The 15486-nt window shown below is 39.8% G+C and overlaps 2 protein-coding genes across 2 annotated transcripts; both read right to left on the bottom strand.

The window, feature by feature from the left end:
- Positions 1–8787: 8787 nt before the first annotated feature.
- On the bottom strand, positions 8788–9252 carry LOC139120958 (uncharacterized). Its single transcript, XM_070685547.1, has one exon. It carries the CDS (start codon positions 9250–9252, stop codon positions 8788–8790), a length of 465 nt encoding a protein of 154 aa, XP_070541648.1.
- A 478-nt stretch (positions 9253–9730) lies between these two features.
- Positions 9731–11353, bottom strand: LOC139120957 (uncharacterized). Its single transcript, XM_070685546.1, has one exon. It carries the CDS (start codon positions 11351–11353, stop codon positions 9731–9733), a length of 1623 nt encoding a protein of 540 aa, XP_070541647.1.
- Positions 11354–15486: the final 4133 nt, after the last annotated feature.

The raw sequence follows: 15486 nt of genomic DNA, 5'->3' as shown, positions 1-15486 counted from the left end.
ATACATTGGCTTCGGACGATAAATGATCCCATCTTTAGATTGGTAAGATAAAGCCACCATATGCTCTACTGGCATGGCTTTTAAAAATCCGGTCATTCAATGGCTATGAAACTCGACCGGAGAATACAACACCGGAGTGGACGAGGACGGCGCTAAATGCATGCTGAATAGACAATTGGCTAGTGTTTCAGTGTCGATTTTCAGACACAATAAGACTTTACTAGTATGGTTGCACGGAGTGAAAAACTTATCGCAACATGGTCGGCAACGTGGAAAAACCAAACTGTTACTCAGACCGAGTACAGCATGCCCTGAGGTGTAATCGAACTGAAATAGCAAGATTAAGACTTCGGCTGGCAATGTTGGACCGAGAACGTACGCATGTACTGCGTTGTTACAACAATGACATCAGACTACTGAAACTATCACTGGCCCAAGTTCGCATTTCGAGCGGTACAAGCCCAGAAGGAAGGCCGCCATGGTATAAGGAAACTGCCAGCGATAGACAACGACCGAGCTATATGATGTACGGTGAACGAATTCATCTTAGGAGGAGAAGCGGGCGCTTTAATACGTCTGGAAATACCTGTACGGAAGACTGGAAAGATCACCACATACAACAGTGTGAGAATAACAAGATCAAATATCGCACAAGGCCCAGTACCTGCCCACCGGGAACTCGTGTAACTGCACTCATCGACAATAGTCATGAGTTTGAAGTTGCCAATAACAACGATGGGATTACACAGTCAACATATATAAAATACCGTGCACGCCCTGTGATTAAAAGTGCCCCGGCAGTGTCTTCTAGGATGAATGGAACAGGTACAAGGATCAAGTTGTGGTAATAATTTGATGTTCAACTAGCGTTGTTTTCATTGGTAGCACTCTCCCTGGCATGCTTCGCAAGCCAAACACAATTTATCAGAACTCACCACTAGTCATTGTCCTGGTGATTTATGTTGGTGAACTTCGTGAGTTGACTTATAAAACTGTGCCATTCCAACGACACCGATCAGGACACGTCATACAACTAAAAACAATCATAATGAATTAACGGAACGATATTGTAACAAATAGTTTTCAGATCAAGTCAAAAGCTGCTTGTTTCGACCATATTTTAACGAAAGTGGCTTACACAACAGGTATTGTGCAGTAATGTGTTTTTTTGAATCTATAGTCAAACTTGTTCTAAAGTCGTGACAGCTGGGTTATCGAACCTTGTGCAAAATAAAAAAAAATAGGACGCAGATTTCACAAGGTAATTTTTGCCATAAGAGGAAGTGATTTTGGCTGAAAGCGGAGAACAGTCTGGCCATGTGGGTATTATCTGTCTTTTTAGATATATTGTGCTAAATAAGTAAAAACACTTCGACCTAATTGTTCATTGACAGCGAAGGGGTTCACAAGAACAAAGATTCTGCGAATACACATATGATTCCAATCCAGTTTACTGTTTCGATTGGAAGACAACATAACAATAAAACAAGTCAAGAATTTGACGAAAACTGCTTGTTTCGACGTCATCAATAACAATAATTTTAATAGCGATTTGTTCACATTCTAACGAAGATATGGTTGCACTTATGACAAATAAACAGGACTACAAATAATGCGACAACAACATATACGTGTGATCTCAGTGGCCCTCGAAAATTCCACCTCTGAATATTCATGTTTACCCCTTTGAGCGCCAAAGTCAATTTTTGTCACCTTTAGGAAATATACTCCTGTCAATTTTTTTCAGATTTTTGTTAAAAATTTGATAACAATCTGTAGCCGATGAAATGTGATGTCCATTTTGTCGGTCCAAAATTATCAAAAATATTCAGAAAAATTTATAAAAATTGATAAAATGTGGCAGTAAAATTTTGATGGGAAAATTAAAATTACTCAGTGCACTCAAAGGGTTAATATCGATGCAAAGTTACCTTTGCATTACTTTCGAAGGGGACAAATAAAATTTAAACATACATATGACGTTCTGATAATTTCAGATTTTTTTGAAATTGCGCCAGTAAGCTTGTGTCATTATAGAAGTGTATAAAGAATGCATACCATTGAGGAAAGCCTAAGTTGGAATTTCGATGCAGCCATACTGAGTTTAATGAGTGAGAATAGTGCCAGCTACTCGACGGTTATCTACATCCCCTTCTCAATTAAATTAATACCCATTTACATGAAATCTTGCCTTTAAGATGGGTCTACTTCAACGTTTGCATTGTCATTTCTCTGATATTTGCTCTGATTAATTATAACAACAAAAACACAGAAACGTTCAAGGTTCCCGCTTCACTTCTTAAGGAGTTCGGGGTCATTATGATAAGTAACCGTACATACGCTTTTTCTACTAAATCAGGCTTTGTTATCTTTTCGTGATATCATTAAACACACGAAAAAGTCTTGAGAGTAATGTCATTTTAATGACTTTTGCATACGTTTTGCTGTGATAAATGATATGAAACAGATAAGCGAGGTTCCCGTCCTATTGTCTGAGTTAGGGTGCCAAAATACCCCTACCTGTGTAGAGCTGCCTTTTCATCATCTTTTGATTATTTCAACAAATGACATGTCTAAAACATTATAGGGAATATTGTCATTTTTCTTAGATTTTAAATGTTGTTCTTTGATTTATTTCATAACAAAAATAAAGAGTAACAGGGGGGTTAGAGTCTTACGTTTTGAGTTCCGGGTTCCTGAAGTACCCCTACCCTACCTTACAAACGGGCTGAATTTTCCTTTATATATTTTGATTTTTTCAGCCAAACACAAGGGGAAAACTTGCCATAAAATACAGTCATTTTTTCTGAGTTTTGCATACGCAGCGTAGGCTACAGTAATTCTCCAAGAACACGATGACAAAAAGTAGGGTACCTATCATGCCTTTTAAAAAACACCTGATAGAAATATGCCATGCATTATTTGAGTTTATACACTTCACCTTACTTTATGAAAAATTTCAGCCCTACAATATAGAGGGATATGATCAATACTATCTCCTGAAGCGTAGAATCGAAAATTTGAATTTTGAATCTTGTGTGCAAAATGTGCTCCTGACCTCATGATATGATGAAGTAATACAATGATAAATTTATCAAAGCCACTACGAAAAATTGCTCACTCAACATTTTTTCAAGTACTTTTGCGTAGAAAAGAACAATATTTACCATTTTATTTTTAACTCTAGCAGTGATATAACTTTTTGATTATTTTTTTAAAATCACTTCTTATTTCAATTCTTTCGTGAAGTTTTGAGAAAATGGCATTAATACTAAGATATTTTCTCGCATTTCTACTTACAAACAAACGGAATTGGCTGACACCGTGGGCCTCCTCTACATTAACCTACAGGTAATCTTGAGATATTATAAATTAATGATGGGATTTCGATCACTTCGTCTGAAAAAAAATTTGCTTTTGATAAAGATACTGTTCACTGCCATGTGTTACGGTCAAGTTGAAAGGAAAAATGCAGGTCTTCGTTTGAGAACGGCCACTTTCTTGAAATATGTATACCGTCCATTAAAGTTGTTCACATGTATAAAACATGTTGTGTTTCTGACATTCGCATTTTCCTCTACGAAAATCTCTCAAGCCCTTTCCTTTTTGCCGAACATCTCATATGGAAGTGAATGGAACAGCTTCTACTATTTCCGTGAACATGTAAAAATAACTTTCTATCTCACAAGGTCATTGAATTTTTACCTTGGTTTCTCTTTCAGACGAAAATCACAGATAATTAATCTGGGATTTTTCTCGTCGTCTATGTATTAGATAGACATGTGTACAGACAGACAGCCTCTATACATGCATGGAACATAGATGTGCAGAAACAGCCAGCGAAGCTTTTCACACACATAAGGTTACCCGAAACGCGGAAACAAAACAAAAGAAAAAGATACTTGAGAACTAAACAAGAAACGTCAGCCAGGGTACACATTATACGATTCAACAGGGAAAATGAACGAAACGCAAGTGAAGCTAATACCAGAGTCTGACCGAGCACAACTCAAAACAATAACGAAGATCAGGTATTGATATTCCCATTTTCGTAGAAGATCGTCCACGAGCACATTTTTCTTCACGTTAGCGTATGTTATCCTTACCAGTAGTGATTATTCTCAAGGAGAGCTGTATGTAGATCACCTGTTAACATGCAATATTAAAACGAGATACTTTACCTGTAACATAATTACTTTCATTTTTTTAAGGTGGAGTCGCACATGGCCAACACGGTTTTTTCAAAGGAATATTCTCATCGAAGACGACAAGGAAAATCCCTCATATTGTATATTTTCAAAAAGCAATGAATCTGAAGTTTAGTATGGTTGCAATAGTTTACCCGAAGGATGAAGGGGTATATATTTGGGGTAGATAACATTAATTTTTGTATTAATGATAAAAATCGATTGGAGTCAAAACTTAAAATATTTTCTAAAATTAAATATCTCACTTGAAACAAGAGCAGATGTAGAAAAAACGACTTTTATTTTACATTATCTATCCTCATTCTAAAATGGCAAGGGTTGAAAGATTGACACTCAAAATAGTGAGTATAATCATGAGTAAATTAAAATGCCTCATTGAAAATGTAAAACCTTTATTGCAAAATAAATAGTCGTCTTGTTATAAAGCATTCACAGCTTATAACGCGAAAGTTTCGCAAAATTTGACACAGCTAGAATTGAGTTAAATTATTTTAAAATCTTGAAATTGGGAGAAAAGAGAAACCAGGAAATCGATGATTAGCATAAATTTACTTTTCTATCTCACCCAACTTACGACTGCTAGACATGCTAAAAGGTAAACCCAACCAGTATTTTAATCTTGGGTTAACAAATTACTTAAAATTGAATGACTCATAGCAGAAAAGTCATTTTGAGCAAAATACACTGTGTTACGTGAAACGCCATGTTTCAAAGTGATTCATAATAAACTTACGGTAATGTGCGCCTCGAAAGTGAAAGACTTAAACTTGTGATCAAACTTGCCTCAATGAAACTGTCGACCATTCTCTTACCGAAGCAAGAATAAAAATTAGGGGTCACCGTGCAAATTTTTGTACTAGAGAGACAAATTTCCTGAGATTTCCCGATATTTGAAGTTCAAAATGGCCGCCATCCCTGTGTTAACTCTATCGTAAAAAATAAAATTTACGATTTTCGAAAAACTAAGAAGGTGCAGACTTTTCTGTCATCAAGAGCTTCAAAATAGCTCCACAAGTGGTAGGTAAGGAGAGAATTGATAAAATCTGAAAACTCGAATTTCTGTCCCGAGGCACGTTCTACCTAAACCCACAACGCCCTCCCATTTTATATGCTTCAATGAACCCTCTTTACTTCCTTGAGTAAGCGCACAAGGGTGATATTATTGGGGTTGCTGACAAAGGTGTGTCACATTTTAATCTCGAAATACCTGAATTCATCTTTTAATGATTCTTTCATCTTGAAAGGTCATCACAAAGCTCTCCAGACATACGTGGAGGCTTTAAAACTACCTTTACTTTCAGGATATGCTTACAGCTTGAAGCAAGGTGGCAGTTGGAAGTCATGACGTCAGGTGAGTGACTTTTTCATTTGCAATCTATTCTGTAGCATACATAGTTTTGTAATTACACAAAATATAAATTTAACCTGACTTTTCAATCTTGCTTATATTCGATACAATTTTGTAAGGCAGTTTCAGTGTGTGTTTTTGCATAAAAGAACAGTGACATCGTCATCAGTACTTTTTCAGGGCTGTAAACATAACGACTCATTGACCATTTCCTAATTTTTTTTTTAATTCAAAGATTGTATTTTTCAAACCACAGTCTCTCCACCGTTGTGGATGAAGTGTGTTCTGATCATGGTATCTGTTGAAAACCTAAAATGCTTCAATCTAACTTACACGATGCTGTATGAAAAGTCGTCACTGACTTAAGCTGGATGTGTATGTTGCCAACACAGTTTTTTGCAAAGCAATATTTCTCATCAAAGATGACAAGGAAACCCCCTCATATTATTTATTTCAAAAAGCTGAGACTCTAAAGTTTAGAATGGTAGCAGTAGTTAATTCGAAGGATGAAGTGGGTATATATTTGGGGTAAAAAAACTCAATTTTGGTATTAATGATAAAAATTAATTGAAGTCAAAAACTTGACGCTATTTTCTGAAATGTAATATTTCACTCGAAAGAAGAGTAAGTTTATATGAAAAAAAATCGACTTTTTTGTTATGCATTATCTTCCTCATTCTAAAATTGTCATGGGTTGAAAGACTGACACTCAAAAAAGTGACTAAAATCATGATTAGCAAAATTAAAATGCCTCTTACCCAAAATGTAAGAGTTTTATTGCCAAACAAAAGTTAGAGTCGTTTTAACACGATTTGAACTAATTTGGGATAATTGGATGGTGAAGTAAGGTTGTTTTAACCTGCAAATGTAAGCTCATCTGCTTTTCTTTTTAAGTTAGACACTTGTTTTTATGAGTAATTTGTAGTATTGCAATATTCAGCCATATAGCACCTGACATTTTTGAGAAATTTGAAAAATATTTTAAAAGTGGCACTCCCACTTGGTAACATTTTTAAAGCACATTTTTTTAATGCCAACGGTCGATATTTGACGTGTCGACTGCGACAACACAGTGCAAATTTGTTACAATCATGGTTTTTGTTACATAGCATTTAAAAAACATAATGTGAAAATGTCAGAAAATTTGACCCAGCAAAAGTGGAGTTAAATTCTTTTGAAATCTTGAAATCGGGAGAAAAAAGAATCCAGGAAATCGGGTGATTTGCAAACATTTGCATAAATTAGCACTACTTTATCACGCAACTTACCACTGCTTGAAAAGCTAAAATGTGTAAACATCAAATATTTTATTCTTTGGTTAATTAATTAATAAAAATTAAATGAATATTTGCAAAAAAAGTGATTTTTGATCAAAATACGCTGTGTTGGGTGCAGCGAATTGACTTCATGCTGTCTTGAGTATTGTCACTATAGGGAAAAAATTGCGAGACTAGAGGGAGAAAATGACGCTTTCTCGCAATCAGTGATAATCTGTTCTTATTCTCACCGCTGTCGGTGAGAAAATTTTAATCTCCACTGGAGATTGGCGAGAAATGCACTCCTTGGCGAGAACAAATTCTCACCGGTGAGAATGGAAATTCTCACCAAGTACAGTGAGAATTGAAATTCTGATTCTTGCCAATGAATGGGGAGTCTTGATGATTCTCGCCAGTGAATTTCAATTCTCACTGTTTTTTCCATTCTCACCGGTGAGAATTCGTTCTCACACTTAATTCTCGCCAAGGAGTGCATTTCTCACCAATCTCCAGTGGAGATTAAAATTTTCTCACCGACAGCGGTGAGAATAAGAACAGATTCTCACTGATTGCGAGAAAGCGTCATTTTCTCACTCTAGTCTCGCAATTTTTCCCTATACTGTGTGTTGTCCTGTGCATTAGCATGCGTAGTTACCATATTGTCCTGTGCATTCACAATGTGGGTATTATCCTAGACATTCAATATGCTGTCCTATTCATTCACTATGTTGTTGTCGGCCCTAGGCATTTACTATGCTGTACTAGGCTTTCACCGTGTTGTCCTGAGCATCACGCGAACATTGATTCCTACCCATGCCTCTATTTGGTGTTGTTAATCAAATTATTAATTTAAGAGAATTCTTATTTGAAATAGCAAGTTGGTCGATACATGAATTTCCAAACTAATGGCGTGGATGCCTTAGCTGTCATAAATATAGAAATAACGGACGACGCGCTGACCATTAACGTTTATTTGTGGGCAAGGGCGAGAGGAAAGCCAAAAAATAAGCCTCGCCCGTTAATTTGGCTTTCCTCGAGCCCGCGCCCACAAATAAATGTTAATGGTCAGAGCGGAGTCTGTTATTTCCATTATATTATCAGCGAACCCAAGAAAACCGTCAAAATTTTCGAAAATTTCAGGAGCGAACGACAACTGGGCCCCAGAAAATGAGCAATACGTGACGCACTGTCATGCGCGCTGTAAAAATTGGCAAATCCGGAGATGTTTTCAGGAAAAAGTATCTCAACTTGACCTACAAGTGCTCCATTTTATTTTTTGATTGATTATGATTTACGTTTGAGCTGTAAAGTTACAATACTTTGAGTTGTTAATCTTATTATTCATATTCACGGGCATATAAACAAACCATTACTGTGTATTTGTGGTCAGTCACGTGGTTCAGCTCGACCAATCAAGATGCGACGGGCAGCGCATTGTAATATAATGCACATTAAACTATTCTCTTTTCCATTTTTAGAACGTGTTTACATTTCAGAGCATGCTAGCCACTACTCCAACGTCAGCAGGCATTGAGATGTTTTTTTAGACATTTGCAGATCATGTGGTTGATTAGTTCGTGAGATGGATAGAGAGGGAAGACGTAAACCTGGTTGAACTTGAACGTGAGCTTTATTGACTGGTTTCAGTGCAAGTACAACGAGGCGCTGCAAGACAACGCACGTCTGCACGCCATGAACACTAGAAAGTTCTAAAATCTAATAACTCTTAGTCACGTGACCGGAGGTGAAAACTAACGTAATGATTGACAGATAGTTTGATACTTTTACTGTGCACAGAGTTCGTTCCCGACATTTACTCCGGCCCGCGAAGTATCAGTTTACTTAACTCAACAAATATGAAATTCAATGAACTATTGAAACATGAAAAGTTGCAAGCATAACTATTTCTTTGCACGAGAACTGTCCGTCAAAGTTCTGATAAAGTTAATACATGAAACTCATACGACGTTAATTGTCATTGTTCATCCGTGGCAATTACTCTATTCCACTCCTTGATTCGTCTCATAGCCTCCTTTGTTGCTCGTCTGGATGAGCGTCGGATGTGATTAGTTGTAGCGCAATCATCTGTTGATGGGCTGGTTCCGTTGACATCGCCAGTGTTTATTTCAAGGGGATGTAATTTGGTGATAGGTCGGTTGCTAGGTCCATTTGCCGTTTTAATTTCAGCTGAGCGAACTAACCCGTCGTTGCCAGCGTTCAGTTTCTGTACAATGGCTAGTTTCCATTGCGCACGTTTCTTCTGACTGTCGTGTATGAGTACGACGTCTCCGACTTTAATTTCATTCGTAGTGGAGCCCCTCACGCAATTAAAGTCTCTTTCCTTCAGTGCAGTCAAGTATTCGTTGCTCCAACGAGCGTGAAATTGCTCTAAAAGTCTTGAAAGACGATGAGATCTCTTCTCCAAGACGGTTTGCGACATGTAGTTTGGATCGCGTAGTTCGTCGACGTTGATGTCGTCGTACGGTAAGTGGTAATTGTTCGGCCGACGATGAGTTGCGACGGAGTTAGAGGTAGGGGTTCGTTGCAGTCGCCGTACACGTAAGTCAGTGGCCGATCGTTAATTACTGCTTCGATCTCTGTGAGTAGTGTTCTCAGCTCATCTTCGTATATGAAAGCTCGTCGCAGTACTTTCTTCAGGCATAATTTTGTAATGCCAATCAACCGTTCCCAGAACCCCCCGAACCAGGGGGCTCGCTTCGGTATGAAGTCCCATTGGACGAGGTGGTTCGCGAGAAATCCCCTTACAGATGGAGAGTTCATGATTTCGTGAATTTCCTTCGCTGCTGCATGATATGTTGATGCGTTGTCACTCAACATGCGATGTGGTAATGAGCGTCGGGCAGCGAAGCGACGAAATGCTCGTAGAAATGCACCAGTACTCATGTTTTCCACTAATTCTAAGTGTACACCACGTGTCGTAGCGCAGGTGAATAAACAAACATAGCGTTTGGTTTCCTTGCTGATTTCCGATTTAACGTAGAGTTCCCTGTAAAATCGACACCTGTTACAGTAAATGCTGGGTGATCGGTAACTCTCATCTTGGGTAGTGGTGGCCTTATAGGTGCCTGATATGATTGTCCGATTACGAATTTGCAAGTGACACAATGACGTGTGACTGATTTCACAACAATGCGAATACTTGGTATCCAATAGTATTGGCGTAGTGTTGTGACTGTTCCTTGTAAGCCGATGTGCTTGGAACGACGATGATGATACAACACGATGAGGCGCGTGAAGTGATGGTACTTCGGTATCAATGCTGGAAATTTTGCTGTTTCCGTCAGCGGCGAGTTGTGAAGACGACCTCCACAGCGGACAATGTGATCTTCGTCTAGAAAGAGTTTCAACTGTTTGACGAGTTGTCCGTGTTTTCTCTCGTTTGATTTGAGCAGTCTGAGTTCATCTGCGTAGCACTCTGATTGGACGCCGATGATCCAAAGTTTCTCTGCGGCTTTGATCTCTCTAGCGGTTATTTCACCGGTTACCCGATTGTTAGGATTCCGCAGATTTCCGACAAAACGTAGAACTAATGCTGTTATCCTACGCAGTCGAGTTAGGGAACTGTAACGATTGACATCAATAATCTTGGTAATTCCCGTGTGCGTTTTGTCTGCGTTCGCGTGGTTTGTAGTAGGGTTTGCCTTTACTACCATAGCGGTTTCCTGTTCGTTCGCGTCTGTGTCTGTGATTAGCCTTGATACTGGCCAGTCACCGGTTTTCAACCAGTACGGTCCGTTCCACCATAGCTGTGATTCCTTTAGTTGCTTTGAGTTAATACCCCGGGTGAGGACGTCAGCTGGGTTGTCCCGCGTCGGGCAGTATTTGAAAGTAGCATTCGGTATTGTTGTGCGAATTTCGTTCACTCGGTTTCTGATGAAGCGTGGTAGTGTTTTGTCACTTCTAAGCCAGTGTAGCACGATTTGACTGTCTAGCCATAGAACAGATTTAGTTATGTTGATTCTGCTAGCCAGTGCAGTGTGTACAAACTTGGTCAGTCTTGCTCCGATTACAGCTGCCATCAATTCCAGTTTGGGCAGAGTAATTTCTTTGATCGGAGCAACCCTGTTTTTCGCCATTACGAGTGATGATTTCGAATCATGGACCAGATATGTAGCGCAACCATATCCTTTCATACTGGCATCTGCGAAACAGTGGAGTTCGTAGTCGTTATTGTCCGAACTGCAATCTGGAAAATATCGTCTCGCCAACACAGTGTCAGTCACATGATCAAGGTCGTTTCTAATTTCTCGCCAATTAGTAACGATTTCTTGTGGGAGAGACTCATCCCAGTCTAGATTTGATTTCCAGATTTCTTGGATAAGCATCTTCGCTCTGATGTGGACAGGTGATACGTATCCTAGTGGGTCGTACAATGAAGCGACGCGTTTGACGACCTCGCGTTTTGTGTGTAGCTCTGAAGTATCACAGTCACTCTGATCTGTAAGCTTTGTATCCTTGTCCTTATAGCCAATTTCGTCAGTAACCGTATTCCATTTCATGCCGACAAGGTTTGTGGTCATTTCTGGATGGAACGTTCCTTTGCGTTCAGCGATTGTCCGTAGTGTCGCATCGTTCGTTGATATCGCACGTAAGTTGAAACCGCCTTGTTTCCATTATATCGTTCACTTCGATGAGATAACTAGTCGCATCACCGTTGATACTGCTCAAAACATTATCGACGTAAATATCTTCCTTGATTGCGTTTGCAGTGTCCGAATCGAATGTGTCCAAATGAGTTCTGATGACAGCATTCAGAATGAACGGTGAACAGGTAGCACCAAATAAGACTGACTTGAACTGATACGTAATGAGATCGCTTTCTGGGTCTGCGGGATCAGACAGCCATAAAAACTTTGTATACTGTCTGTCAGCGGCATCAAGTCCCACGTGCAGAAATGCCTTTTCTATGTCGCTACTTATGGCCGTTCTGTTCAATCAAAACGAAGCAAGATGCTGACGAGATCATTTAGCATATGTGGTCCCGCCTCCATACACTGATTCAAGCTCGGTGATTGGCGGTCAGCCTGACAACTACAATCGTAGACTACGCGTATGGGTGTTGTCAGGGAATCCTTCTTTACAGCGTGATGCGGAATGTAATGTCCGACAGTAACGTCGTCGATCGGTACCTCGTTCTATGAAGCCTCGCTTCTCTTGTTCGTTGATGATCCGATTGTAAGTGTCCCGAATGTCCGGTTCTAAGCGCGAATCATATTACGAGTGCGTTTGGCGGCAATCTCGTAATTGGTTGGGAGAGGAGCATGGTCCTGTTTCCATGGCAACTTCGCAGAGTATCGATCACCTTCTCTGGTGATACAACTGTCCCGATAAGTTTCGAATGTCAGTTCATTTTTGACGCTTTGTGGATCGTCCGTAATACCGAGTGTTTCTAATGTCCAGAAACGTTGCAACGATTGTTGTTCATCCGATGAATCCAAAAGTAGAAATGTAGAATCTGATCTGCGACCATGCACGCGTCCGGGTACTGGACCTGAGAGCAGATAGCCTAACTTTGATGATACCGCTGTGGGTGGACCTCGTATTATCTTGTCGCCAACAAAATCCCAGTAGAAATCTGCCCCGATGAGTATGTCTACGACGAATGATGGGCAGTCCGAAAGCGGGTGAGCGAGTTTCAGTCCGCGTAAATGAGTTAACTCGCCGAGTTTCCTTGACAGCTGATTCTGTAGCGGTGCAGCGATCTTTGGTACGACCAAAGCTTTCATTGGAATGGTTTCTCCGTTTTCCGCGATGACGCTTATTTCAGTAACTTTGAAAGTTCTCGACCGAGGTGATTTGTCGCCGAATACAGCTAAATTTATTGTCTCTGCAGACGTAGTAACTGCGCCGATTTGTCCGCGAGATCTTGTGTGACAAATGAGCATGTTGCCCCTTCATCAAACAAAATTGTCGCTGTAGTCTGTACGCCTGGTTTTGATGGATGCCGTACGTCTGCGATAGCTGTTTTCAACATCACTGAACCAAACTGATAGTCAGTGCCAGTTCCTGCAAATTGTACACGATCAGTCGATTTCGTTTCAACGGGTGTGTGGCATATCGACGTATGATGCTTCTTACCACACTTTCTACAGCGCGACTTGGATTTGCAAACTTTGACTACATGGTTGCCGAGGCAATTAAAGCACAATCTCTTCTGTGTAACAATTTGCTTGCGCTTATCAATGTCTGTTATGACGTCACAGTTGTTGGGATAATGACTTCCATTGCAGAGCGCACATTTCGGTTTTTCGCGGGTTTTTTTCCCTTGAGCATGAAAAGCTGCAGTCGATGCAATGTCACGAGATTTGTAGGTTTCCGAACCCATGAATAAATCAGACTGTGAGCCGTCTTCCAATGCTTCGACTTCCTTGAGTATAGCGTTTCGTAAGTCCGACAAATTCCACTCATCCTCGTGGTCGCGCGAAATTTGTGTACGTGTTTCGCCCGGTAGTTTCCGCATGATGATCGAACAAGCAAGTCCCCGTATGAATCTTCGCTCTTACCAAGAGCCTTGAGACCGCGCACGTGCGTCTCCAATGTATCGTAGAAATTTCGCATACTGGAAATTTCTCTACTCGGTGCCTGTAAGTCCCAAAGAGCTGACATGTGTGCGTAGATAATCTTATGATTTTGCCCATACCGTTTAATCAGAATATCAAGTGCGTTTTCGTAGTTTGCGTCTGTCATTGAGAGTCCTTCGATCGACTTCAACGCTTCTTCGCGTAGCTGTGCTTTGAGATACTGGAACTTTTGTACTCCAGTCAAGTTTGGATCGTTGCCGACTGCTGACTTGAACGAATCGTGAAATGTTATCCATTTGAGTACGTCACCTTCGAAAGTAGGTAGTTGTAGCTTTGGTAGCTGAGTTGTTTTTCCTCGCTGGGTCACTGGGGTAGCGGACGAAGACTCAGAAGTAGATAACCGTTTCAGAGTATTTTCCCTTTTCAAAATTTGTACGCGAGTATCGTGCAGGTAGTCGTCTGCCTCTATGATGAGGTTTGTGAGTTCGTCTTGTCTTGCCGATGTAAGTATGTTTTCATCCAATCGCTGCAGGTAGTCAACCTTCATGTGTAGACTGTTGATAATTCCTTGTAAATCCAACAGTTTGTCGTTTTTCGTTTCCTCAGAGATGCTAGATTCGACGTCACGAATCGCAGAGTCTGCCATCCCAAGTAGTTTCACAGTTTGTCTTCTGTGAGCGTCCCTGAACGTTTGTGACGATGCTCGTGAGGTGGGCCCTGGGTCTCCTGATGCGGCTGCAGTTTTGCCCTCGTTCTGTAACTTGGGTGCTTCTTCCCGTCCAGTCGCCATGTCTATCCTATCCTAATCCAATTCAATCCTGGTCTCGGCACCAAAGTTTATGTGGTGATTAGGTTCGTGAGATGGATAGAGAGGGAAGACGTAAACCTGGTTGAACTTGAACGTGAGCTTTATTGACTGGTTTCAGTGCAAGTACAACGAGGCGCTGCAAGACAACGCACGTCTGCACGCCATGAACACTAGAAAGTTCTAAAATCTAATAACTCTTAGTCACGTGACCGGAGGTGAATACTAACGTAATGATTGACAGATAGTTTGATACTTTTACTGTGCTCAGAGTTCGTTCCCGACAGATCATAACATTAATAGCATTCAATTGATCACGTTTGACATTTCGGACAATATTATAGGTAATTTAGCAACTTATCTAATGCACTTGATTGGTCACTCTTGTCACTCGAAATACTGCTATAGGCATTGAATGAAATACTTAAGGTATTTACAACTTTACAATAGCATTTAGCCTATTCTGTGAAGCATTTCCAATTACACTTGAGACAATTCACTACATATCAGGCCACTTAAGGCATAATCATAGGCATTCACCTTTATTTGCAAGTCTTTATTCAGATTTGGCGATAAGTGTTGTGCAGTATTCTCTGCATGCATTATGTCAATTTAGACAAACATTGTGACATTTCTTTTCTTTATGTTTATTGATTATTGACAATAAGTTTGACTTTCGTCAGATGGTTTAGGCATATGTCATCGCATTTTATTCTTTCAAATAACGCCATTATATTTGTATATGTCTGTGTATTTTTTGCACAAATATTCAGGGCATTTATTGGCAATGTGAGTTTTTAATCATGTTTTTTGCTTGTTATTTTGCAGATTTGTGTAGAAACTTTCTATATTATTTTAGTGATTCAATAGGTGATCCCGAATTTATAAATTGTCTCAATTATTTTATGGTTTTTCTTTTTCAAATTTAGCATATATCGCTGAAATTACAGACAAATAGAAACAGACTTGCAACGGGTATTGTTAAAGGCGTGAAGCGGTTACGTAAGTCATCCATGTTCGCCTCGCCTCAGGTAGCTCTCGCCTCGCTTTTCCGAAGAGTGCCGGCCATGCACCCTTTGGTAGTTTCCGGATTTTCGCCAATTTTTAAGCGAAAGTATGTTCGGCAAAGTTTGTGTTATTGTTGTCATGTGGTGCTGAGTGGAATCGGCATGCTGGCGAAAACGGGAAAGTTTTGAGCTTCGGGAAAGTGAGTTTTACCATTTTAAAAATTTCTCTCACATTTTTATGAATATATAATGAGTGTGTTTCAACCAAATTTGAAAATCTTCTATCGATACTTTCTGGTTTTACTCAATGGTTTATGGTC

This window comes from Ptychodera flava, chromosome 21, assembly GCF_041260155.1.
Source record: "Ptychodera flava strain L36383 chromosome 21, AS_Pfla_20210202, whole genome shotgun sequence".
NCBI classification, from domain to species: Eukaryota; Metazoa; Hemichordata; class Enteropneusta; family Ptychoderidae; genus Ptychodera; species Ptychodera flava.
The sequence above is the reverse complement of the archived record's forward strand: the minus strand, read 5'-3'. Positions and strand labels throughout refer to the sequence as shown.